Source organism: Equus caballus, chromosome 9 (genome assembly GCF_041296265.1).
Source record: "Equus caballus isolate H_3958 breed thoroughbred chromosome 9, TB-T2T, whole genome shotgun sequence".
NCBI classification, from domain to species: Eukaryota; Metazoa; Chordata; class Mammalia; order Perissodactyla; family Equidae; genus Equus; species Equus caballus.
Window position 1 is genome coordinate 8,581,660 of NC_091692.1, and position 27,757 is coordinate 8,609,416.

At 37.8% G+C, this 27,757-nt stretch overlaps 1 protein-coding gene across 4 annotated transcripts in view; it reads left to right on the forward strand.

Moving 5' to 3' along the window:
- Positions 1-234: 234 nt before the first annotated feature.
- IL7 (interleukin 7) overlaps positions 235-27,757 on the forward strand; it is a 49,048-nt gene continuing 21,525 nt past the window's right edge. For 2 of the 4 annotated variants that reach the window (XM_023648427.2, XM_023648428.2), the window contains exons 1-3: positions 266-896; positions 6,245-6,378; positions 23,889-23,951. In XM_023648427.2, the coding sequence (XP_023504195.1) occupies positions 887-896; positions 6,245-6,378; positions 23,889-23,951 (207 nt within the window). In that variant the 5' untranslated portion in view covers positions 266-886. Of the gene's footprint in view, positions 897-6,244; positions 6,379-23,888; positions 23,952-27,757 lie in introns of all 4 variants that reach the window. The other 2 variants (XM_001491850.7, XM_005613041.4) reach the window with 1 other exon arrangement.

The following is a 27,757-nucleotide window of genomic DNA, read 5'->3' on the forward strand; positions in this document are numbered from 1 at the left end:
ACAGTTATTACCGATTATAGTCTCCATTTCCTCCACCTAATTTGGGTTTTGAGTCTCAAGTCCAAAGATACCACTTACCAGATTAGGTGGGCCCACGGGATTATTTTGCTTTGCGGTCTCACCTGGGCAGGTACATGTACAAAAAACAGAGTGGAAAGAGACTGATAGAGATGTTGGAGGAGCTGAGGGCGTGACCCTCTTATTCATTCTTTACTTCCTTTTTTTTTTTTTTACAAGACGACTTGGCATCGTCCACCACATCCGCGGCGAGAGCTGAGACGCCTCCTCCGTGGCGTCCGCTTGCCATAGCCCAGCTTTCGCCCTACACATTTGCGGCTTTCGTGGATACATTAGCAAGCGATGCTTTTAGATCCCAGTCGCCTGGCTTTGCCAAGGCGGCTAGAGGTCATCGGGAAGTCTTTCGCCTCGAATCGCTCTGACTCAGACGGCTAGCTGGTGCCTCCCGCTGTGCCTTGGAAGTTCGCGCCCTCCTCTGGTCCTGGTCCAGGTGCACAGGAAGCGCCAGGGGAGGACGCAGGTGCCCAGGAGAGGGGGGGCCGTGAAGGCGCCCCAGTGAGGAACTCAAAGATCGAACCTGCGGACCAAGCGCAAAGGAGAAACTGAAAGTACACCGCCGGCTGATCCTACGGAAGTTATGGGAAAGGCAAAGCGCCGAGCCGGGCCGTGGTGTGTGCCGCCCCCCTTGGGATGGATGAAACAGCAGGCGCGGCGTGGGTGAGAGGAGCCAGCGGCAGAGACGGCCCTCGCCGGCACCGACTCCCGGCACCTCCGCGGAAGACCAGGGTCCTGGGAGTGAGTATGGGCGGTGAGAGCTCGCTCCTGCAGCAGTTGCGATCACCATGACCACGCCCGCCTCCCGCAGATCATGTTCCATGGTAAGCGCTCCTCTCCCGGCCGCAGAAGTTCGCGCGCCCGGCACGCCGGGGGCTCTGGGACGCGCTGCGGGGCCCCGTGTCCAGGCGCGTCCGGGAACTGCCCGGCCTTGCACTTTGGACCAGCCGAGAGCACTGGCTCTCCCACGGGCAGCGGCAGCCGCGCCTGAGTGCCCTGGCCCACAGCCACCTGCACCTGGGACTGCTGCGCCTGCCAGCCTGAGAGACGCAGTGCCCGACGCCTGCTTTCGGTCCGGAGACCGAGCGCTGCAGCCCCCGTGCGGCTCAGCCGCGGCGGCCGGCAGCCGGGTCCCGGGGTTAGCCGGTGGCTGTCAGTCTTCCCTGGCCAGCGCTGCCTTGCGTCCACCCGACGCAAACCCCACTGTCCCCTTGATCTTTGTCGCGCCAGATCACACCCAGGCGCCCCGCGATCGGCCAGTGCCTGGGCTCTTGCAGCTCCGAACTCCCTAGAGAAGTGAAAGCGAGGCTCCCACGGGACGCTCTTTTAAACCCAAAGGGGACCGGTCTCTGGAAAACCCCGTGTTCCCCCCTCAGTGAGACTGGGAGTTTCCGACTGGGGCTGTACTGTGTGTCTTTTGCTGGGAACCCGAGCGCTCGGGCTGGCACTGAAGAAGGACAGTTTGGGGTTTTTGTTTTTTCCTCTATGGGTGCTCTTTGGCGGAGGCAGGATTAGATAGGCGTAACTGTAAATTCTAGACCCTTGCTGAGATCTTCTATATTTTATTTGTGCAGAATCCGGACTTAAAATGGACAAGGGCAGAGTAAAGACAAGCCGGGTTCCGTTGGCAGCCATATGGCCAACGTGAAGCGCCAAAACGTTTACGGGAAAATATAAGGGGGAAAAGACGTGTGTGGGGAGAGGCTCTGCTGAGGCAAATTGGAATATCTTACAGTAAATACTTCCTCAAGCAAAAGAAGACGGGTGGGGGAGGGTGCGGCGATGGAGAGAAGATAGTTCCTCGCTTTGACGCCTGGGCTGCGCGCTTTCCTGGCGACACCGTTAGATGGAAGGAGGCCTTTCCCGTCATAGGTATTACAGAGTCAAGAATTGACATAGCCGAGACCTACCGGATCAGTAACAAAATAAAGGGGTGGGAGGGATGGCAGTTAGAGTATCCAAGACAATTATGGAAGAAGATTTGTAAAGAGTATCCTCCAGAAGTTTAATCTAGAATTAGAAATTGACTATAGCCCTGTTTTCCTTACAATGCCGTGGATCTCATGCAAATCTCCTGCTTTCTGGATCGCTCCGGGTTCTAATCCTTGTGCCCCGTCTCATCGAAAGTGGAGGGGTAAAGTGGAGGAGCCTGTGGATAGGGTTCCTCCTTACCCTTTTTCTTTGCTACTTCTTTTGGGAGTTGGAGTAATTGAGGACCTACTATGTGTCCTCAACTGTGCTATCTAGTTTAGATAATTTAATCATATTTGAGGGCCGAAAATGGAATAGTAATAAAAACAGAGAACTGAGGAAGGTTAGAAAACCTGAACAAGTATAAAGGAGAATTACACATCCACATCAATGGTTAAATGTCTTCAACAAAAATGGAAAAGTTTATTTTGTAGGACTAACTTACATGTCGTGTTCACACTCATGCATGTGAAATTGTTTCTGGTCTCACCCCTGACACATAACCTAGCGTAATGAGAGCAAATAATGAGTGTAGTTTTTCCTGAAATAATAGTGTTTGATGCAGTGTTTCAGAGCTTGGCCAGGAAATACCTTCGTGAGGTTCATGTGGAGGAAGATGGGGTTCTATACATGTCCCTTGCTACACACACGCACGCACACACACTCACAGTTATTTTTGTAGGAAGCAGTGTAGCTTAGTATGTAAATGCTGAGTTTCTAGACTGTTCAATCTGACAAACCTGGGTTTGAATCTCGTCTCTTACGTTATATATGGGGAAAAATTTTCTTTGGGTCTCAGATTCTCCATCTGCAGAAATGTTAGTAATTAGTAGTACTCACCTCATGAAATGGTTGTGGGATTAAGTGAAATATTGTGTGAATACTATTGGATGGCTTCAGGAATGTCTGTAAGTGTTTATCATGGGATTTGTGGATAGAACTTATACTCCAGTCTTCATATGGTTGTGGCATGATTTATGTGAGCACGATCAAATTCATTTTTGTAACCTTAAAAAGCTGATTTCCATACAACACATGGTTGCTTTCTATTGTTTATTCTTTCTTTATTCACTCATTTGCTTGTGCCAATTGTTCATATTAAAGTCAAGTCTTATATGTTCAGATAATGTCATCCATTCCATCTTGAATGTCTTTTGACCATTTTTTAAAATTCCCAATGAAAACAGGTCTATGTACTATTTATAATGGACAGTCAGTAAACACCTATTGATCTTAAAGATTGATGAGAGATAGGATTTGATGGACTATAGAAACTAATTTGTTTGTGTTCACTTTGACCCCATAACTTAAGTAGCTGAGGATTGAATGTATTATTTGGCTGAAATTAAAAACCAACAAGAATTTTTAGACAACCATCATTCTGATTTAACCAAATTCCCTACTGAAAACAATTCTCCAGTTTCAATCCCTTCAGGAGATCTAAAGAAAATTCCAGAAGCCCAGGCTTGCCTTACATTATTCTTTATGGTTTGTCTTTTATGTAACCTAATGAAAAGTTCATAGTGGGGGGAAGGTGTGGGTGTCTATGTATAATCTGAAACAGCACAAAATAAAAGCAGAATCTTTTTCTTATTGTGACAATGTCAAAAGCACACTCAGACTTGGCAGTCTTAATATGTGACTTTCTATGTGGCGTGGAGGAAAGACTTCAATTACGGAACAAGCTGAAAGTCACTAATGACAGACCCGGAACCTATGAGCTGTGAGTGCAAAGCCCTGGGTGTGTCAGCAGCGCTGTTAAGGAGGTGATTTCAAATCTAAACAGTTACTGTATTCGGATGGCCAGGTAGATTCTCAGAATTAAGGTGCTTGAGAGTTGGAAGAGACATTAAGGGATCATTTGCTCGAAAGTTTTCATTTTACAAATCAGGCAAGTGAAAGCTTAAAAGATGCTCTGTCTCTCAGTCACACAGCCCATTGTCGTACCAAGACAAAAACCTCAAGACTCCATCCTACAAACCCTCTGTGCTTTGCGTTGCCCTCGTCTGTCTGGGGCTAACTTATTTAACAACAACAATGGCAACAAAAGAAACTCTTTACCAGACCAGGCAAACTATGTTTTAGAATTGAGAAACTAGTTGTAATGCACAAAATAGACTGAATTTTCCACCAAGCTATCATTTGAAAGTATTGATAAAATGCCATTCTATGAATTAATAGGCCGATATGAATTTGGGGAGCATTAAGAACTGAAAATAGGTGTGAAGAGGATACAGTAGCTAGTGCTCATAGAAAATAAAACAACCTCTTTTTATTAAAACATAAAAGGTAGACCTTTAAAATAGCATTTATGTATAATGGTAAAAATGTCTCTTTTTCATTCTAGTATTTAATTATTTTATTATATTCTCCTTAAAACTTATTTGAAGGTATATGCCATATAACTTTTCCTTTATCAACTATTCCTCCCAAAGTATACCCTCCGGACACCTGTAAGATGACAGAGAACATAAAAAGTTTGACTCTATACAATCTATACAAATCTGATTACAAAGTTAGGACCTAGCAAATAATTAGCAACTGATCATTGTTTGAGAATCTTCAGGATGAAAGAATAGAAATAGAAGAGAAAGAGGCAGAGCTGTGTAATATTACATGGAAGTGGTTTCCATTCAGAAGACTAATGGGATTCCCTGTTATCAAAAGATTATGACCATTTGTAGTCAAATTCTGCTGAGGCGGGAAGCTCAAGTTAGAATTCAGACCCCGCACCTACTATCTGTGTTTTACAAAAAGTTAACTTAAAGGAGTCTTTTGATCTTTGGAGATAATATGTTTAAGGCACCGCTTAACACATGGTACTCAGCTGAAGGTAACTAGCATCATCAACATTATTGATTTCCTAAGTGAATTTTTCTTGTCACAAATTTAGACACTTAGTGGCGGAACCATGAATAGATTCTATGTCTCATTTTGTTCCTCTTACCTTGTCGAGTGTCAGTGACATATAAAGATGAGATGTAGGATTCACGTTTGTTCCTGTATCTGCTACCTAGCCTACTTTCTCTATGTGTAAAAATATGGGTCGCTAATAGCACATAATTTATTGGGGAGTGCTACTGAGTTTTAGATGACAGATAATGATATAATAGATGACAATGTTATTGGGAACTTAATGATATATTTAACAGTCGTTAGATTGTTGTCACAGTATTAGTTCCTTGGGTCCCAAGGAATTTAATTGTTTGTGATCTTAATCAGAGAAGACACACATGTGAAATGTCTTGTACTCAACAAGTACAGTTAAAGTTCATTTGGTAAATTCTCAGGAAATATATTGTCAACATAACTCAAGAGTTTACAGAAAGATGCAAACAAGACACTCTGGCGGGCTCATGAAGAAATAAGTCCCAGTACAACCAGAGTTCAATGTCTCTGGGAATCATTGGCTTTCTCTCCAGTATATTATTCCTGCCTGAAATGGCACCATATATAATTTCATCCCCTCTGATTAGACAATTGCCCCTAATTGGGAAGGCTTATAAAAAACAGATATAAATCATTAGTCAACAGGCTGTGAATTTATTTATTGGATTTTTCTAACATGTCAAGAAGCTAGACAGAGCTGTGTTTGAAGAGAATATGGGTCTCTGGGCACTTAGAATATCGGTTTCAACATTGTCACAGTTCTGGGAAGGGTAAACCCTTTAAGGTCCATCAGTAAAAAGGAATAATGCAATGACAGAGCAGTACCTCAGAGATAAACCTCCTGCAGTGCTGACTCAGGAAGCAGCTGGACACAGGGACAGCCATCATGTTTTACAGAAATATACAGTCACAGGCCACAGAGCATAAAATTCCAAACATTTGTAACTTTTTTTACCTGTAGTTTACCCATTTACCTGTAGATGCCTTTTCTTGTAGGGATGTTCAACATAGGTTGAAATTCAATAAACTGTATTCGTGTTGTTCAGAAGCAAAGAAACTCTGCTGTCATCACACCTGTTCTGCCTTCCCAGAGTAATTTCTAAATAAAAAAATGGAAGAAACCTAAACTCTGAAGTGCTGTCCTATTTTGGTTGTTACCTAATATTGAATTTTAGGGTTCTTCCCACACTATCCGAAAATTGAGATACATTTTTAAAATTATTAGAAATAAGTGGTCAGGCCAATTGAAACACCACAATCAAATTATATGACTTATAATATTTAACTTATTCTTACTTACTGTTGAATTTAGTTTCTTTTAGGTATATCTTTGGAATTCCTCCCCTGATCCTTGTTCTGTTGCCAGTAGCATCGTCTGACTGTGATATTGAAGGTAAAGATGGCAAAGAATATCAGAATGTTCTAATGATCAGCATCGATGAATTGGTATGTGCTTGTTCTGTTCTCCTCGCATTTTAACTCACTGGGAAAACTTGATATCTACTGTTGGTATGCAGGTTTATATCAAGGATCCATTTATATTGCTTGAAAGAAAGTGAAATAACTAGAGAATAAAATTTAATGAGTTAAGAACTATATATATTTTATAGTTGGCATCATTTTACCTTTAAAAATAATTCTTTACTAGACTCCCGCAACCATCCCTAGTTCCCCTCACTACCAAATTTCTTGTAAGCGTAATTTAGCATAGTTGTCTGCATTTCCTCACCTCCCATTGACAATTAGTCCCTGTAGAATCATTACGTTAGGAGAGGGAAAATAACAGAATATAATGTTAAAAAATCATCATGAAAAGAGATGTATAGTTAGTTAATTTTGTCTGAATGTGTTTCCACGTGTATATATTATGTATTTACTTTTATATGTATGTATATATATAATTTACTGAGTTAATTTTTTCATTTACTATGGACAAATTTTTTTATAATAGATTTTATTCTTTAGAACAGTTTTAGGTTTACAGAAAAGTTGAGCAGAAAGTAGAGAATTCTTATATGTGTGGTACATTTGTTACAGTTGATGAACCAATATTGATGCATTGTATTAATTGAAGTCCATCATTGACAGTAAGGTTCACGTTTTGAGTTGTGCAGTTCTATGAGTTTTGACAAATGCATGATGTTGTGTATCCACCGTTAGTGTATCATACAGAATACTGCCACTGCCCTCAAAAATCCCCCGTGCTCTACTGATTCCTCCCTGCCATCCCCCCCGGAGCCCATGGCAACCACTGATCTGTTTATGGTCTCTAGTTTTGCCCTTCTAGAATGTCATATACTTGGTGTCATGCGGTATGTAGATTTTTTAGACTGTATTCTTTCACTTAGCAATGTGTATTTAAGGTTCTTTCATGACTTTTTTGTGGCTTGAAGCTCATTTCTTTTTATTGCTAAACAAAATTCCATGAATGGATGTACCAGTGTTCACTTCTACATTCATTGATTGAAGGGCGTGTCTTGGCTGCTTCCAATTTTTGGCGGTTATAAACATTCGTGTGCAGGGTTTGGTGTGGACGTACATTTTCAAGTCATTTGGATAAATGCCTAGGACAGTGACTGCTGGATCATGTGGTAATGATTTAGCTTTGTGTCAAACTGCCAAACCGTCTTCCAAAGTGACTGCTCCATTTTGCCTTCTCACCAGCAATGAATGAGAGCTCCTGATGCTTCATATCCTTGTGTTGTCAGTTTTTTGAGTTTTAGCCATTCTAGCAGGTGTGTTGTGTAATCTCTTTGCTTTGTTTTGTTTTCACGGAGGAAGATAAGCCCTGACCTAACATCTGTTGCCAATCTCCTCTTTTTGCTTAGGAAGATTAGCCATGAACTGACATCTGTGCTAGTCTTCCTCTATTTTGGATTTGGGTCACTGCCACGGCATGGCTGCCAACGAGTGGTTGTAGGTCCAGACCCAGAAGTGAACCTGGGCTGTAGAAGCAGAGTGCGCCAAACTTAACCACTAGGCCGTGGGGTCAGCCCCTCATTGTTGTTTTAATTAGCAATTCCCTAATGTCATATGTTGAGTGTCTTTTCATATACTTATGGCCATCTATATGTCTTCTTTGGTGAGGTATCTGAACTCACATCTTACTGAAAATCTTAACAATATTGAGTCTTCCTATCCATGATCATGGAATATCTTTCCATTTCTTGCTTTCTTTCTTTGGCTTCCTTCGTCAGTTTTGTACTCTTCTTCTTTTGTTAGAGCTATACCTAAGTATTTCATATTTTTGGTGCCATTGTAAATGATGTGTTTTGAATTTCCAAATTTCAGTTGTTCATTGCAGGTATATGGGAAAGCAATTGACTTTTGCATATTAACCTTGTATCCTGAAACCTAGCTATAATTGCTTATTAGTTCCAGGAGCTTTTATTGTTGCTGTTGATTCTTTGGGATTTTTCTAACTAGACAATTATGTCAACTACAAAAATTATTTTTTTATAGTTTAAGAGCTGTATGAATATAATGGGATGTGTTGATTTAACAGATAATCAGTCCTTAAAACCCCAAATGACAAAGGAAAATTCTTTCAAATGTCCATAAGTTGCGAGAAATTGTCTAATCTGTCCCCTCCTTCCACTCCACTATCTCTTCCACGTAGTTGCACTGAAGTGGTGTGACACTTTGGGGTATTCAGTGTTATAACTCTTGGAGGGAAATGGGAAATTCAAGATACTATTGAACATTGTACCACAGAGGTCTTCGATTTTGCCCATTGACAAGAAAGAAAAGATAATTGCTCCATTTATAGTTCATGAATTTTTGATATGTTCTGCGTTAAAAGATGCTAGTAAATTAGCCTTTTTGGGTCAAGATAATGTTTTTTATTTAGTTTTATTATCTGGGCAGGGAATCAGCAAGTATTCGTTCTATAACATTTATAAATAACTATCTGTGAGTAACCTCTGCAAAAAAAGATGCTATTGGCAATTCAGAAGAAGGAGAGTTTTATCCACCAGATTCATAGCATGCTTTTCCTAGAAATATAGAGGATCTTCTCTCGTTAAAACACACAGTAGCAACAAGAACAGCAGTAGCAACAATCATACCATTAAAACAAAGCAAAACATGGCAATTCTTCCTAAGGAGATTCCCAAGACCTGGAAGATGACAGGAACTCTTCAGTCCAAGTGAACATGCCATCATAATCTCAAGAAAGTTGTCTGCAAATATGAGGTGGTAAATTTGAGAGAATAAGAAAGAAAGAAACAAAGAATTATTCATATCGACATGGCTGGTAGAGAAGATTTTGTCACTTATTCACTCTATGTGCCCTAGATGCTTTACAGACATTACTGTGTCTAAATCTCAGGGACACCATAATAATACTAACATTTATGGAATGCTTGTAATGGTCTAGGTGTTAACTAATTTACCCCTCAGAACGCCCCTATGAGAGAGATACTCTTATTACCCTCATTTCACAAAGGATGAATCTGAGGCTTGGGGCTGCCCAGTTTGTAAGTGGCAGAGCCAGGATCTGAGCCTCTGCTGTTAACCAGCACTCTCTCCTGCCTCCCAATAGCCAACTCCGAGTTCGTCTATTCATTCAGCAAACATGTATTTGGAGCCTGTTATGTGCCAGTTATTACAAAAACCTTTTTGTGTGGTAGTGGTGGAGTCGTGGGGGCTTGGAGATAGATACAATGATGGACCAGGTATAGACCCTTTTTTTAAGAGCTTATGTTTGGTGATGGTTAAGTCTTGATGTGAAGGATGCAAGTTGCAGTTTGAAAAGGAGTGGCTGCCATACTGTCATTTCAAACAGACAGACTGGTTGTGAGCCAGATTTGGAGACAAAGAGATATAAACTGTGTTCTAGGAGGAGTTGAATAGATCAGTTTGGCGCTAGGAGAGAGACCATGTGAGACAGTGTGCTGCTCTCCAAATGTTTTAGACAGTACGCCCCCTTAGTAAAAATTTTTTGAGCCTGCACTTCTAATATACTTTTGGCATTTATTTACATATTATAGCATTTTCATAGTATTTTTGCGTACATTAATAATGATACATGCAAAGAAATGAAAATTTTCAAAGGATGAGATAAAAACTAAATGTAGATAGACATGCTAAAATTTTTCTCCTGTGCTGTAGTGGATTGCCCTTTGTGGCGGACAGTTTGAAGACCACTGACAGAGTGGAAGACACGAGTGGATCTATATGCTATAGCAAGATTGTGAGTGGTCTTGATGAGATGGTGTTTAGATGTTATTCTAAACATAACCAAAAGTCAATAGTGACTGAATCACAAAAGTAACATTTCATTAAAATACAAATTTTTGAGCATTTACTTTGTGCAATGTGGGCCATTAAAAAATAAATAATAGTCCTTGTTCTTCTGTAATCTATGAAGATGAGTGATATATATCACTATAATACTATAATATAAAACACTGTAAGACGATATGTCACTATAATACACTATATATAATATAAATGATAATAATACATTACAAAAGAGTTTCAAGCACAGTATCATATTGAGCTTCACAATATCTCTATGAGGTTATAACAGTAATAGTAACTAACACAAATTCAGGGTTTTCCAATGTGTTAATTTATATAATTCTCAACAACTCTATGTAATGAGGAAGCTGAGACATAACTAGTAAGTGGCAAAGCTGGAATTCAAACCCAAGCAATCTGGTTCCAGAAAATACCATCATTATTATGAGGCAAAACAGATAATAGGCTTGTTTTTTTTGAGGGAGAACATGTGATAGAGAGTTGTGATAATGTAATGAAAGAAGGGAATCCGGAAGAGTAAGATGGTGACCGAACTGGTTGAACTGTAGGAATCGGAGGTGGTGAGCTGAACAGATGTTTTGAATACTGTCCTAATCATCCAGATCAGATTGATAAAGTGGGATTGAGCTGTAGAAGTAAGGAAATAGAAATGAGGAGAACTATTACATAGCGGCAAAATAGGACCCAGGGTGAGGGTGAGACATCCTTTCTGTCTACCTCAGAGAGAAAGGGAATTTCATAATAAACGGTAAAGGTCCTCTTTCTGTATGGTCTGCCAAGTACGGAATGCAGATTCCTAGAATTGGGATGACTAAGTTAAATAGAATCAGCATCTTAAGCTTCTCGATACTTATTACCAAATGATTTTCCACAAAGGACAGATCATTTCACAGTTCTTGCAGCAGTATTTGAGATCACTCTTGTCAGCACTGAGTATTTTTATTTTTGGTCCTATCTACCAAGGCAATGGAAAAAGTAACCTTTCGTTTTGCTTTACACTTCTTTATTGCTAGTGACATCGACTGTTCTTTACATTTATTCATCATTGATGTTTTTCCTTGTTTAATTATTTTGCATTGAGATAAAATTCAACGTACTTTTTAAGCTGCACAGTTTAGTGGGTTTTAGTATTGTCACAAATTGTGCAATAATCACTACTATCTACTTCCAGAACATTTCAACACCTCAAAAAGAGTGATGAAAACCATTATCAGTAACTTTTCATTCTCCATCACCAGACCCTGGAAACCACTAATCTACTTTCTGTCTCTATGGATCCGCCTTTTCTGGCCATTTCATATCAATGGAATCATATAATATGTACCCTTTTGTGTTGGGCTGCTTTCATTGAGCATAATGTTTCCAAGGGTCACTCATTAGAGCATGAATCAGTACTTCATTTCTTCTTATAGATCAATAATATTCTGTTGTGTGGATGTACCACATTTTGTTTAATCCATTCATCACTTGATGGACCTTTGAGTTGTTTCCACTTTTTGGCTATCATGAGTAATGCTGCTTAGAACTTTGATGTACAAGTTTTTGTGCAGTTCTCTTGGATACCTACAAGTGGAATTGCTGGGTCATATGATAACTCTCTGTTTAACCTTTGAGGAAATGCCAGATGATTTCCAAAGTGGCTGCACCATTTTATATTCTCATCAGTAGTGTATGAGGATTCCAGTTTCTCTACATCTTCAGCAAAACTTTTCTGACTTTATTATCCTAGTGAGTGGGAAGTGGTATCAAATTGTTCTTTTGATTTGCATTTCCATGATGCTAATGATGTCAAGCATCTGTTCATTATTGGCCATTATTATCGGCCATTTGTATATCATCTTTGAAAAAATGTCTCTTCAAATCCTTTGCTTACTTTTAAATTGAGCTGTCTTATTCCTGTTTGGTTGTGAGAGTTTTTTATGTATGCTGGATACTAGACCCTTATCAGATATGCAATTTGCAAATATTTTCTCCCATCCTGTGGGTTGTCTTTTTACTTTCTTTATAGTGTCCTTTGAAGCACAAAAGTTTTTTTTATTTTGATGAAGTCTAATTTAATTTATTCTTTTGTTGATCATGCTTTTAGTATCATATATAAGAAAATATTGCTTAATTCAAGGTCACAAAGATTAGCACCTATTTTTTTCCCTGCGTTTTATAGTTTTAGCTCATAGTTAGGTCTTTGATTCATTTTGAGTTAATTTTTGGATATGGTGTGATGTAGGCATCCAACTTCATCTTTTCCAGTTGTTCCTGCACGTTTTGTTGAAAAGAGTGTTTTCCCCATTGAACTGTCTTAGCACCTTTATTGAAACTCAATTAAACCCACATGTATGAGCTTAATTCTGGACTTTCAGTTCCATTCCATTGTCTATATGTCTACCCTTATGTCAGTACCACAGTCTTTTTTTTTTAAGATTGGCACCTGAGCTAACATCTGTTGCCAATCTTCTTTTTGTTCTTCCTTCTTCTCCCCAAAGCCCCCCAGTACATAGTTGTATATTCCAGATGCAGGTCCTTCTGGTTGTGCTATGTGGGATGCCGCCTCAGTATGGCTTGATGAATGGTGCCATGTCCACACCCAGGATCTGAACCAGTGAAACCCTGGGCTTCCGAAGTGGAGTGTGTGAACGTAACCACTTGGCCATGAGGTTAGCCCCCAATACCACAGTCTTTTTTTTTTGAGGAAGGTTAGCCCTGAGCTAACATCTACTGCCAATCCTCCTCTTTTTGCTGAGGAAGACTGGCCCTGAGCTAGCATCCGTGTCCATCTTCCTCTACTTTATGTGTGGGACACCTGCCACAGCATGGCTTGACAAGTGGTGCATAGGTCTGCACCTGGGATCCGAACTGGTGAACCCTGGGCCGCGGAAGAAGAACGTGTGAACTTAACCACTGTGCCACCGGGCTGGCCCCAGTACCACAGTCTTGATGATGGTATCTCAGTAGTTAGTTTTGAAGCTGGAAGTATGATTCCTTCAACTATGTTCTTTGTTTTTTCCCAAGATTGTTTTGGCTCTTATGGGTTCTCATCATTTATATTAAGTCAACTATTGATATTTATTCCATGGATTATCTACACATTTTTAGGGATTCTGTTGTTAAAAAGCTTTAGAACTTAAATGCAATGCAAAACTCTGCCTCTCCGTCAAGTTAAACCATGTAACTCCACACACCTGTAAGCATGGCCAAGTCAGTGGCATGAATGGAAGCAATGACAGTAGAGAGGGTGGTGACAAGCTTAAGGACATCTTCTCCCTTATAGCCCTTAAGATCCTTTGCAGTTCTCTTACTGGCTTTTATTGACATTCCTATCATTTGGTAAGAGCTCGTTATATATTAAGTATAATAACTTTATGACTGTCACATTTTTGGAAAACATTTTCCAGTTTATCATTTACTTTTTAATCTTGCTTTTGGATATGCAGATTTTATTTTTATGTATCTATATCTATAAAATAGAATTACAGAGGGTGGAGCGTGGGCACCAATGTGGGAGTTGTCATTTCCCTTTTTAGGAAAGAGGTCAGTTGAGGCTTCATAGCACACAAGATTCTTTTTTTCTTCCTTGACTGTTTTTTTAAAGACAATTTTTCAGAGCAGTTTTAGGTTTACAACAAATTGAGAGGAAGATACAGAGATTTCTTGTATACCCCATGCCCCTACACATGCATAGCCTCTGCTATTGTCAACATCACCCAGCAGAATGGTACATATTTTACAAAAGATGAACCTACATAGATGTATCATAACCACCCAAAGTCTATATTTTACCTTAAGGTTCACTCTTGTGTTGTAAATTCTGTGGGTTTGGAGAAAGTATAATGACATATATCCATCATTATAATATCATACCGAGTATTTTCACTGCCCTAAAAATCCTATATGCTCTGCCTATTCATTTCTCCCCTCCCGTCAACCTCTGGCAACCACCGATCTTTGTCTCGTCTCCGTTGTTTTGCCTTTTCTAGTTTTATGTCCTCTTTACCCGTCTGTATACCTTTGATTTCTTATTCTTGCCTTATTGCATTAGCAAGGACTTCCAGCACAGTGTTGAAAAGGAGTGGTGTGAGGGTACATTCTTGCCTTCTACCTGATTTTAGTGGGAAAATTTTGAGTTCCTCACCATTAGGAATGACATCAGCTGTAGGTTTTTTGTAGATAGTCTTTACCAAGTTGAGGAAGGTCCCTCTTTTCCTAGTTTACTGGGAGATTTATGAGTGGGTATTACATTTCATCAAATGCTTTTTCTGCATATAATGATACAATTGTGATTTTTTAAAATCTGTTGATGTGATGGATTAAATTAATGATTTTCCAATGTGAACCAACCTTGCACGTGTGGAATAAATACCACTTGCTTGTGGTGTATAATTCTTTTTATATTTTTTTGGATTTGATATGCTAACATTTTGTTGAGGATTTTTTGCATCTCCATTCATGAGAGATGTCGGCTTGTAGTTTTCTTTTCTTGTAAGGTCTTTTTCTGGTTTTGGTATTAAGGTAATGCTGACCTCCTAGAATGAGTTCAGAAGTGTTCCTTCTGCTTCTATCCTCTGAAAGAGATTGTAGAGAATTGGTCTAATTTCTTCCTTAAACGTCTGGTAGAATTCACCAGTGAATCCATCTCAGCCTGGTGCCTTCTGTTTTGGAAGATTACTAATTATTGATTCAATTTCTTTAATAGATATAAGCCTATTCAGATAATCTATTTCTTCTTATGTGAGTGTTGGTCACACATGATTCTTGAATCTTAAAGTAGATGTAGGTGTTACCAAAAGGAGCAGAATAGGGTTCGGGGGCTCCCCTAGGGAAAAGATGGGTCAGCTTGCAAAAGAATGTAAACAAGAAACCAACTGGCATGATGTGGTTGGAGTGTAGGATGCAAGATGAGAACCGAATCCTCAGAACCAAAGCCTGGACCACTGAGTGCTGTGCCCACTATACAAAGGAGTTTGGGCTTTTTTCTAAGCACCAGGAAGTCACTGAAGAGTTTGGAGGGGGAAAAAGACAGTGAATGTAAGTGTTGTAAGAATAGAAATCTTCATCCTTCATGTTCATTGCTGTACCCTGAAGGGCTAGACTCTCAATAAATATTTGACGAATGAATGAAGAATGAAACAACTCATCAGGTTTTTATCTTATAACTTTTTTCTGGCAACCATGTAGATAATTCGTGGGGTAGGATGGAAAGCAAGGAGACAGTGGGAAGAAACTTCAGTAATTTAGGTGAGAACTGTTGATGGACATGGACCAAGGCAGTGATTCATAACTTTTGTGTACTTCAGAATGAGCTGAAAGGCTTGTTAAAACACAAATTGCGGGACCCCACCCCAAGAGATTCCTATTTTTGAGGAATTTTGGTGATCTGAGAGGCTCACTGGATAACCTCGTATATATTCCTCACTCAATACTGAAAGAATTCATAAACTTCAAGAAAAAATTAGAATAGTACCCTGATTTTAGTTGAATACCTAAATTCTATTACATCAGGTCTGCAAAGCCATGTAATACACTCCGTGGGTATTAGCTGCTACAAGTTTGTTTTTCAGTATTTAGCTCAACCACAGTCATAAAATAGAAATAATGTGGAAGAAAAACCTGGACCATAAATTCAATTAGTCACTGTGTTAAAGATACACATTTGATTTTAGAATCCATTTTAAGGATAAATAAAACAATCTTCTGAGGCATGGAGAAATATATTCTCACTGATACCCTTGACCTGATGATTGCTTTTCAGTGAAACAGCATTGCAGGCAGGGACACTGGGTGAGGATCAGAACTAATTTGTTACTAGCTATGTTATTAGCAAGCACTGCGATCTTGGATACCTCATTTAACCTCTTTGGGACTTTTCAATCCCCTATAAAATGTGGAAATTAAGTTATCTCTGGGGTCCCTCATAGTGCTTACATTTTTGAAACGTGGGAAAAATCATGTTTTATTTTCTTCTTCTTTCCCTTTCTTTCTTCCTTCATTACTGTCCTGTCTTGATTATTTTCCTCCTTTCATAAATATTTATCAATCCCCAACTATGTGCAATGATCTGTGTCAAACATTATGCTTCCAAATAGCAACCACCACGACGATAATAATAAGCTGTCTCCAGTGAACATATAATCAAGGACTGGAGTGAAATTAATTCAGAAATAATTATTTTATAAAGCAACAAATAAGCCATATTTGGAGAAGAAAGGACTATTCTTTCCCCCATTGAATATCTTGGCACCCTTGTCAAAAAATCAGTTGGCCATAGAAGTATGGGTTTATTTCTGTACTCTCCAATTCTATTCCATTTGTGTATATATTTGTTGCGTGCCAGTACCATGCTGTCTCTATTACCATTACTTTGAAGTAAGTTTTCAAATCAGAAGTGTGAGTGCTTCTAGTTTGTTCTTTTTCAAGATCGTTTTGACTATTTCAGGTCCCTTGCAATTCCATATGAATTTTAGAATCAGCTTGTCAATTTCTAGGAAGTCAATGGGATTCTGATAGGGATTTTGTTGCAACTGTAGATCAGTTTGGGGGGATATTGTCTTTTTAACAATGCATAACAGTGCTTCTGATCCATGGACATGCGATGTTTTTCCATTTATTTAGATCTTCCTTAATTTATTTCAACAATGTTTTGTAGTTTTCATACTGTAAGCTTTGAACTTCTTTTGCTAAGTTTATTCCTAAGCGTCTTATGTGTCTTTGATGCTACTGTAAATGGGGTTGTTTTCTTAATTTCATTATAAAATTGTCTGTGATTCTTAATTCTGTACTTGTATACTTACCTAAGTATGCATCTTATTTCCCCATACTAATCTATATCTTACGGGCCATTTATGTTTGATTCATCTTTGTATCTCACAGAATGCTCAGTACAGAACCTTGCACATACTTAGTTTTTTACAGAAATAATAATATGAATCGCAATAATATATGATAAATAATATATGAACTGTAAATCAACACTATAAGTTAATGAGAACCAGAACTTGTTTCAAATAGGCTAGGAAGTCTTTTTTCTTGAAGATCTGTTTCTTTGGAAATTTGTTATGAATCAAATGTCACATAGTTTTCTGATATCCAATATGAACTAGTTTTGGATGTTGTACAATATCATTTTTTCATAAAAAATTGTTTTGGCTAAACATAACTCATATGATTGGATGATACAACTTTTAGTCACCAAAACAGAGGCTGGGTAAAAATATAAAGGCTGCCAGAGATGGCCAAATACTTTCTAGGAATGACTCAGTCTAATTACAGGAACATAAAGTACTGTTCATAAGATCTAATGACTAATAGGTTATAATTGGCTTTTACAATTTTCAATATCTTTAGCTCCATCTCTATTTCTATTCTAGGAGCCCTCACAGATTCAGCTTCTGCCTTTGCATAGATAGCTCTCAAATACCCTCAAGTGTACATATCTTTCACAAACTTTAGAACTGGTTAATTGAAATATCAATTAGAAAATCTCTACCCAGATGTCCTGTGGCACGTCATGCATAAAGGAGGACTATCATCACTTTTAGCCTGTTTCTGTTTCTACATTCTCTGTCTTAGATAACAGCATTTGCATGGCCCAGTCATTCAATCCTGAAAGCCTGGAATTATCCCTGACACTCTCACTCCTTCATCTCATCCATCACTAAATCCTATAGATTAGTATAATTCCTTAACACCTGTGTAAGTCATTCACTCCATTGACTTCCACTACCATAGCGTCACATATCTCTGGCCTTCAGTAGGTCCCTGGCTCATCTCCCTGCCTCCAGGACGCATCTGTCTTCTTTGCTGGCACTGAGCTATCATTCCAAAATCTAAATCTGATTCTCTCTCTCCTTTTCAAAAACTCTTTAATACTTTAAAGTCTCTTCTCAAGTGCCTATCAGACATTGATCTTGCATTTGATTGGTTTGTTAACAGTGGTGGCCAAGAATATAAATGATCAAATTCTAGTCCAATATTACTTTAAAAATATGTCTAAATATATTATTGTTAAATACCTGTAATTAACAGAGAAAAGATGATGTAAATTGACTAAAATAAAAATTAAATTAGTTCTTCATTATAATCGTTATGCTAGAAGATAAAAGACATTTCCTGTGTATATAATTTAGCATTATGACTGAATCAGTTGCAATTTAACAAGAGAAGTTATCTTTTAAGAGGCAAGTCTTTTTGGTCTATTAATGACTTTTTTCAGTTATAAGAATGAAATAAAAATACACCAATTAAAAGAGACTGAGTGGGTAAAAGAAAAAATAAGACCCAGCTATATGTTTGCTACAAGAAACCCACTTTAAATATAAAGACACACTTAGATTAAAAATAAAAAGATGGGGGATGATACACCATGTTAACACTAATCAAAAGAAAGCTGGAATAGCTATATTCATTTCAGACAAAGTAACTATCGGGGATAGAGAAAGGCATAATAAAGGAGTCAATTCTCCAAGAGGACATAACGATGCTTAAGGTGTTTGTGCCTAACACCAGCTTTGGAGACCTCAACACCCTTCTATCAGTAATCTGCATATTCAGTAGGCATAAAAATCAGTAAGGATATAGTTAAAATAAAAAGCACTATAAAGTAACAGGACCTAATTGACATTTATAAAATACTTCATCCAACAACAGCACAATACACATTTTCTTCAAGCTCACATGGAATATTCACCAAAGTTGAACACATTCTGGGTCATAAAACACACCTTAACAAATTTTTTAAAACTAGAAATCATGCAAACGATATTCTCAGATTAAAACATAATTAAAATGGAAATCAATAACAGAAAGATATATGGAAAAATCTCAAAATGTTTGGAGATTAAACAACACACTTTTAGATAACATGTGGATGAAAGAAGAAGTCTTAAGAGAAATTTTAAAATATTTTAAATTAAATGAAAAGAAAATACACATTAACAAAATCTGTGGGACACATTGAAAGCAGTACTTAGAGCATTGAATGCATACATTAGAAAAAAAGACGAATATAAGTCAATAATCTAAGCTTCCATATTAGGAAAATAGAAAAGAGAGAGCAAATTAAAACTAAATTAATCAGAAGAAAAGAAATAACAAAAATTAGAGAAGAAATTGAAAACAAGATATTAATAGAGAAAATCAGTGAAACTAACATCTCGTTCTTTGGAAAGATCAATAAAATTGGTAAACCTCTCTCTAGCCAGGCTAACCTAGAAAATGAAAAAACAGACACAAATTACTAATATTAGAAATAAAAGACCATCTCTACTAATCTCATGGGTATTAACAGGATAACAAAGGAATATTATTGTGATGGTTAATTTTATGTGTCAACTTGGGTAGGCTATGCTAACCAGTTGTTTGGTCAAACACTAGTCTAAATGTTACTGTGAAGGTATTTTGTAGATGTCATTAACATTTAAATCAATAGACTATTAGAAAAACAGGTTATCCTTCATGATGTGGTGGTCCTCGTTTGTTATGGACTGAATATTTGTGTTCTCCCAAAATTCATATATTGAGACCCTAACCTCCAATTTGATGATATTTGGAGGTGAGGACTTTGTGAGGTAATTAGTGTTAGATGAGGTAATGAGGGTGGAGCCCCCCGATGGGATTAGTGCCCTTATAAGAAGAGGAGGGCACACCAGAGCTTCCTCTTTCCATCATGTGAGTACACAGGAGAAGATGATCCTCTACAAGACAGGAAGACGATTCCCACCAGGAACCAAGGTAACTGGCGCCTTGGTCTTGGACTCTCCAGCCTCCAGAACTGTGAGAAATAAATGTCTGTTGGTTAAGCCCCCCAGTTTATGGTATTTTGTTGTAGAAACCTGAGTAGACAAAGACATCATTCAATCATTTGAAGGCTGTCAGAGAAAAGACTGAATTCCCCTAAGGAAGAAGGAATTCTGCCTCCAGACTGCCTTCAGACTCAAGACTACAATGTCACCTTCCGTGGGCTTCCAGCCTACCAGCCTACCCTGCAGAGTTTGAACTTGCCAGCCTCCACAATCACAGGAGCCAATTCCTTAGGATAAACCTCTCTCTGTTTATATGTAAGTTATATGTGTGTATTTATATATATCCTGTTGGTTCTATTTCTCTTGAGAACCTTAACTAATACAATTGGGAACAAGTCTGTGTCCACAAATTCAATAATTTAGATGAATGGACCAATTCCTTAAAAGACACAAATGACCAAAACTCACACAAGAAGAAATAGATGATCTGGTTAGGCCTATATTTATTACAGAAGTTGAATCAACAATTAATAACTTTTGAAAACACAAAATGCCAGGTCCAGATGGTTTTACTAGTGAATTCTACCAAACATTTAAGGAAGAAAGCATACCAATTCTCTACAAACTCTTCCAAAAATAGAAACAGAAGGAATACTAACTCATTCTATGAGGCCAGCATAACTCTAACTCCAAAACCTGACAATGACATTATAAGAAGGAAAGCTCTAGGCGAGTATTTCTGTGAACATAAATGGAAAAAATCCTCAATAAAATATTAGCAAATTAAATGCAACAATGTATTAAAATAATTATACATCATAAATAAGTGGGATTTATTCAGGCATGCAACGTTGGTCCAACATTTGAAAAACAATTAATGTGACTTATTACATCAACAGGCTAAAGTAGAAAAATCATATTATATCAATAGATACAGGAAAAGGATTTGACAAAACCCAACAGGGATTCATTATAAACACTGTCTGCAAAGTAGGAATAGAGAGTAATTTATGCAAACTGATAACATTCAGTTATAAAAAGCCTACAGCTGACATCATACTTACTGGTGAGAAACTAGAGGCTTTCCCTTAAGATCAAGCAAAAGTTAATGATGGAGGGGGCTGGCCCCATGGCTGAGTGGTTAAGTTCGCGCGCTCCGCTGCAGGCAGCCCAGTGTTTCGTTGGTTCGAGTCCTGGGAGCAGACATGGCACTGCTCATCAAACCACGCTGAGGCAGTGTCCCACATGCCACAACTAGATGGACCCACAACAAAGAATATACAACTATGTACCGGGGGGCTTTGGGGAGAAAAAGGAAAAAAAAAATAAAAATAAAATCTTAAAAAAAAAAAAAAAGTTAATGATGGAGCCTCTCACCACTCCTATTCAACATCATTTGGGAAGTCCTAGCTAATCCAATAAGACAAGAAAAGGAAATAAAAGATATACAGAAGAAATAAAGCAGTTTCTGTTTACAGATGATGACTGTCTTCATAGAAAATACAGAAGAATCAACAAAAGGACTCCTGGAATAAATAAGCTATTATAGCAAGGTTGCAGGATACAAGGCTAATATACAAAAGACAATTGCTTTTCATCATATCAGTAATGAGCAATCAGCATTTCAAATTAAAAATACAATGCCATTGACATTAACATTAAAAAAATTAAATACTTAGGTATAAAATCTTCTAACCAAATACATACAGTATCTATAGAAGGAAAACTATAAACTCTGATGGAAGAAATCAAAGAAGAGCTAAATAAATGGAGAGATATTCCATGTACATGGATAGGAAGACTCAATATTGTTAAGATGGCAATTCTTTCTGACTTGATAAGTTTAATTCCCATCAAAATCCAGCAGGTTATTCTGTGTCTATCAACAACCTGAATCTAAAGTGTATGTGAAATGTCAAAAGACCGAGAACAGCCAACACAATATGGAAAAGGAAAACAAAGTCAGAGTATTGATACTACCCAAATTCAAGACTTATTATAAAGCTAGAGTAATCAAAATGGTGTGATATTGGTGAAAGAATAGACAATCCAATAGAACAGAATAGAGAGCCCAGAAGAGACCAACGTTAATGTAGTCAACTGATTTTGACAAAGGGAGAAAAGATAGTCTTTTAAACACATAGTACTGAAACAACAGGACATCCACACACACAAAAACAGACCTCATACCTTTTACGAAAATTGACTCAAAAATGGATTATAGGTATAAATGCAAAACACAAAACTTTAAAAATCATAGAAAATAACATAGGAAAAAAAGCTAGATAACTTTGGATTTGATGATAACTTTCTAGATACAACAGCCTATGGTATAATCCATGAAAGAAAAAAATGAAGTTGAACTTGATTAAAATTAAAACTCTTGAGAAAGACACTGTTAAGAGACAAGCCACAGACTGGGAGAAAATATTTGCGAGAGACTTATAAAGGACTTGTATTCAAAATATCCAAAGAACTGTTAAAACAACAATAACAAAAGAAAGAATCCAATAAAAAAGGGGCAAAATACCTGAACAGACACCTTGCCAAATAAGATATATGCATAGCAAATAAACATATGAAAAGATGCTCAAGATCATATGTGATTAGGGAATTGTAAATCAAAACGAGATAGCACGACATATCTAATGAATGCCTAAAATCTAAAACACTCACACGCCAAATACTGGCAAGGATGTGGAGCAAAGTGCTCTCATTCATTGCCATTGGGAATGCCAAATGGCACAGCCACTTCAGAAGACAGTTTGGCAGTTTCTTACGAAGTTAAACATAGGCATACCATACAATCATGCTGCTACGTATTTACCCAAATGAGTTGACAACTAATGTCTGCACTAAAACTGCCATGCTAGTGTTCATGGAGGCTTTATTTATTCAAAATTGCCAAAAATGGAAGTAACTAAGACATCCTTCAGCAGGTGAATGGATAAACAAAATGCGGTACATTCATTCTGTGGAATATAATCAATGATAAAAAGAAATGAGCTATAATGGCTGGCCCTGTGGCCTAGTGTTTAAGTTCGGTGCACTCCACTTTGGTGGCCTGGGTTTGGTTCCAGGACGTGGACCTATGCCATTTGTTGGCGGCCATGCTGTGGCAGTGACCCATACACAAAACAGAGGGAGATTAGCACAGATGTTAGCTCAGGGCAAATCTTCCTCAGCAAAAGAAAAACAAAACAAAACAAAAGAAATGAGCTGTCCAGCCACGAAAGGACATAGTGGTAGCTTAAATGCATATTGTGTGAAAGAATCCATTCTTAAAGGGCTACATACTATATGATTTTAACTATATGATATTCTAGAAATGGCAAAACTATGGAGTGAAAAGATTAGCGTTTGCCAGAGTTTGGGGAGGGAGGGAGAAAGGAATGAATAGGTGGTGCACAGGGTAATTTTAGAGCAGTGAAACTATTCCATATGACACTGTAATGGTGGATACATGACATACATTTGTCAAAACCCAAAGAACTTTACAGCACAAAGAGTGAATCCTAATGTAAACTGTGAGCATAAGTGAATAATAATGTGACAATATTGATTCATGGATTGTGACAAAGGTACCACTGTAACGCAAGACATTAATAATAGGGGAAACCGTGGACGGAGGGGACAGGATATATGTGAACTCTCTGTCCTTTTTTGTAGCTTTTCTGTAAACCTAAAACTGTTTTGAAAAATAAAGTCTATTCTTAAAAAAGTAAAATAAAATTAATTAATTAATTACTTAAAAAATAAGACTAGCAGTGCTTATATTATGGCTACATAAATTCTCCAAATCCAACATCCTTTGGTATGCACAATGGAAATAATTACATTTCCATAGATAGTTTCCTGGGCAGAATGAGATTAAGAACCCAACCTCTTATTTTTTGAGGTCCCATGATATTAGACTCTTTATGAAAGACTGAATTGTTCCTGACTGATATCCACTGACAGGGGGAATTCATCAGGACAGAACGGAATCTTGACTCGTCCCCTGGACTCAACACCAGATTCACGGTATTTGTTGGGGAAAGTTTACTCTGGAGGACAGTGTCAGGATTGGCACCACTTTCAGATCCGAGTACCCTGCTATTGCAAATCTCTTTGGAAACAATGCTGGGCATATAAGTATGAATTAAAGAATTATAAATTTGGGACCTCAGGCCTTTGTACTGTTGGGACCTGTACAGATGTCAGGACGAGCAAGGATATCAGACTCTGTTGCACTGGTTTTCTGTCTTGATACCTTGTAGCTGCAACAGAAATCAAAAACAGAAAGAAAAAGCATAAGCTAAAAGCTGTGGATGGATCAGATAGCCCTGTTTTCTCTACATGGCCATGTGGAAGGAAACCTGGGCTGTTTGCGTTTAGAAAGATGGGTTATTTCAGCATTCAAAGTTTACAAAGGGCGGCTGAGGTCCTCTGAAAGTTTGGGTGTGTGTGACTAGTGATATTGTCATTCAATCAGTCATTTTTCGATCATATGAAAATACAATGGAAAACTTGAAGATTGATAAAATGTAGTTCTTGCACTAGGAACAAGTAAATAAAAAGCAGTAAATACTAAGTGAGTGGATGGAGTTCACAAAGCCAAGTTCCCGAAAAGAGTAATGGGACTGAAATGGCTCCCAGCAGCTGGAGAGAGAAAGAAGAGGCCTTTCTGAGTAGGGGCAATGAGATGAATGCTAGAGCCACATCATGACTACAAAGTCTGTCCCAGTGACAGAGGAATTCCCTTTTTATAGGTGCCTATTATTGTAAAGACTTGGCTTACTCATATCTGGCCAGGCTTCTATAAATCAGTGCATTTTATCTTTGAGGATAATGGTGCTTCTAATACTCCCATGCTTTAATAGCTATTTCGTGAGAATTACTGTCTTGGTAATTTTTAAATTTTTGAAGCCAGATCTATGTCAGTATTAGATCTGGCAATAGTGTCAGTTTTATAGAATCTGGACTCTTTAGCACGTGCATTTAAAGGTTTCTCAGCCGGATAACCAGCCAAGATGTTGTAGACATTGCAGATCACATAATAATCACTTGTGTGCTTCAGCAGTTTCCTATTAACAGAGATTATTTATGCAAGTTACTAATTCACTGACCATCACTGGTGGTGAAGACCATGAGGTTAGAAATGTAGTTTGTAGAGATAAACGGTTACTGTGCACCATGAAGACCACAGATATGTTCTAATCTGACCATGAGTGATTTATAATGAACCTATTTATGTCATGACCCAGTGGACCCCATGTGAATATTCAGCCTGAATCTGCCACTTACTAGCTATGTGACATTGGATAAATTACTTCATCTTTTTATACTTTAGTTTCCTTATTTCTAAAATGGGGATAAATTTAGTACCCACATTTCATGAGGTTATTATAAGAATTAAGTGAATTAATATATGTAAAGCTGATGAAACAATGCCTGGAATTTGGTAAGCAGTCAACAAACGATGCCTCATAATATTATTCATGTTAGAAATAGTATGTCTGCAACAACGCCTTCCACATTTCCTATTTCACATCCTTAAGCACAGAAGCAAATAAAAACCTGTGATATTTTTAAATGGCTAGAAGTTGTTAGATTTACGAGACTGAAATTCTACTAAAATTCAAATGTACGCATGATGATTTCACATTTATAGAACTTAGAAATGGGTCGTTGATAATTGTGGTTTTCAAATTTTTCTTTATCCATGAAATTTTTTTCAAATGAATTCTATACAGAACTCCAATGAGGCCCCAAGCCATGACTCTTCTGCATTATATTATGACCATTTCCAAGTAGCCCCTGAGTCATCCTGTGGAAATCCCAGGATTACACAGAACGCAGGGTGTGGAAACCATTGCTCAAGTTCAGCACGTTCATTTTACAGCTGCGGAAATTCAAAGAGAGGCTACAGCACGTCAGCACAGTGCTCGAGTTAGAGAACTGGTCTGGAAATGAAAATGTTTGGGTCAGAGTCCTAGCTTTGCCGCTTTGACTTTGAGACTTTGGACAAGTCAATTAATTGCTGTAGGGTCTCACTTTTCTAATTCATAAAATCAGAATTTTTGCTTGCCTAATCTTTGAGGTCTATTACTGCTGAAAAATTATTTAATGCCTATAGTGGAAATATTCAGATGCAGATATCCACACCCTGTTTCATGTTCTTTCCATTACACTGATGTAGGATCACAGTCTATTTAGAAAAAGCAGACAATGGATGCTCAGTATGAAACTTTTATGTATATCTTTTATAACACTCCTATGCACTTAGAGTACGTAAGCGTAACTTATGACCTGTGGCACTATACCAACTATAGGTGGATATGACGCCAGGTTTCAATAATTATTCAGTGCCTATATTTGACATGGACATTGATATTTAGTGAAATCTGCCAATTGTTGAATCATACAGTTCCTGGAACACCATTTCTTATCCCCAAGCTTGATTAACACAAATCAGTAAAACACAAGTTTGTATCTAGGGTGTGTGGTAACACTGGAAAGACATCCCTTGAATAGAAAATATATATTCACCTCAAGAAAAGGCATCCAACGCGTATACAATTTTCCGCAAGATAAAGAATGGGTTTAACAACTAGGATTTATTCATTACCCTCTTTTGGGGTCCTCCTTTGTTCTGTATTCGTAACATATAAGTAATTCTAATGAATTTTGCTGGTTGTTTGATTTTTCTTGAATTGAGCCTCATCAAGGAAATTCTACAGAGGTATTTTCATAAGTGGAAACTGATAATTACAGGTTTTCTTACCTAACTCTTCTTCCTAAAATCATTTTAGGGGCACTTTCATGTATTATTTTGAAACATCATATTTGATCGTATAGTCATTTTCAATGTTATTTTTAGATTGGTGTCCTTTGCTTTTATTCCTAGCATGTTTTACACAGTGAATGACCATCGGTATTAATTGTTAAAGCATTTAACTTTCTATTTATGCTATTGTTTATGTACTATGGAGACATACAATATGAAACATTGCTGTTTTATATGTGTAAGTTAAATGAGAAGGAAGGTGACAATAAACGTCATTAGAACTGTTTTGCATGGGCTGCTCCTGGTCATAGAAAGGACTGGAGAATTAACAAATCACACTTTGGTAGGCTCAGAGCTTTGATTAATCAACATACAGTTATTATTGACCTTAGAATTTCAGCATAAAATACAGTAGGAAACACATTTTGGCTATTAAATTACTCTATTAAATATCTTCTGTTTCTTGAATGTCAGAGCATAATTAATATATATTAGTTGTTGTAACAATGAATAAATGGTAAAGCCAAAAAATTTGTGCTCCTCTTTCCACCCACCTTATTAACCTAACAAAGTTGGGCAGTAGGTGAAGGGAAGGCCAGAAATACAGGATTCGATAAGGATCTGCTGTCTGGTCTTTGCATGTACTCGATATCTGTTATCTTCCCCAAACCTGTGCATCGAGGATGAATTCTCAGAAATAGAGAAATCCAAAATCTTAGACAGGGCAAATATAGTTGAGTGCACAAATATTTGTATGTACTTTTTTTGTTAGAAAACGTAGAATGTGATTATAAGTTTGGAGTTGATTAACTCACCATTTGTTTCACAGTGACTATTCTAAACTAAAGAATACCTGTTTACATAGTAGCTGTCTCCAAATTGGAGTCAGTTCCTTTATTTAGCTGGACTTACCCTGGTTGTACATTTCCAGTGAGACAAAATTCTAACAAACAGCCTTCTGATTCTTCTGTATTTTTCACATAATTTATATTTGCCTCCTTACACTGTATTTTTCCCATAATTTACATCTAGCCACCACCTAATTTGCTTCTCCACGCAA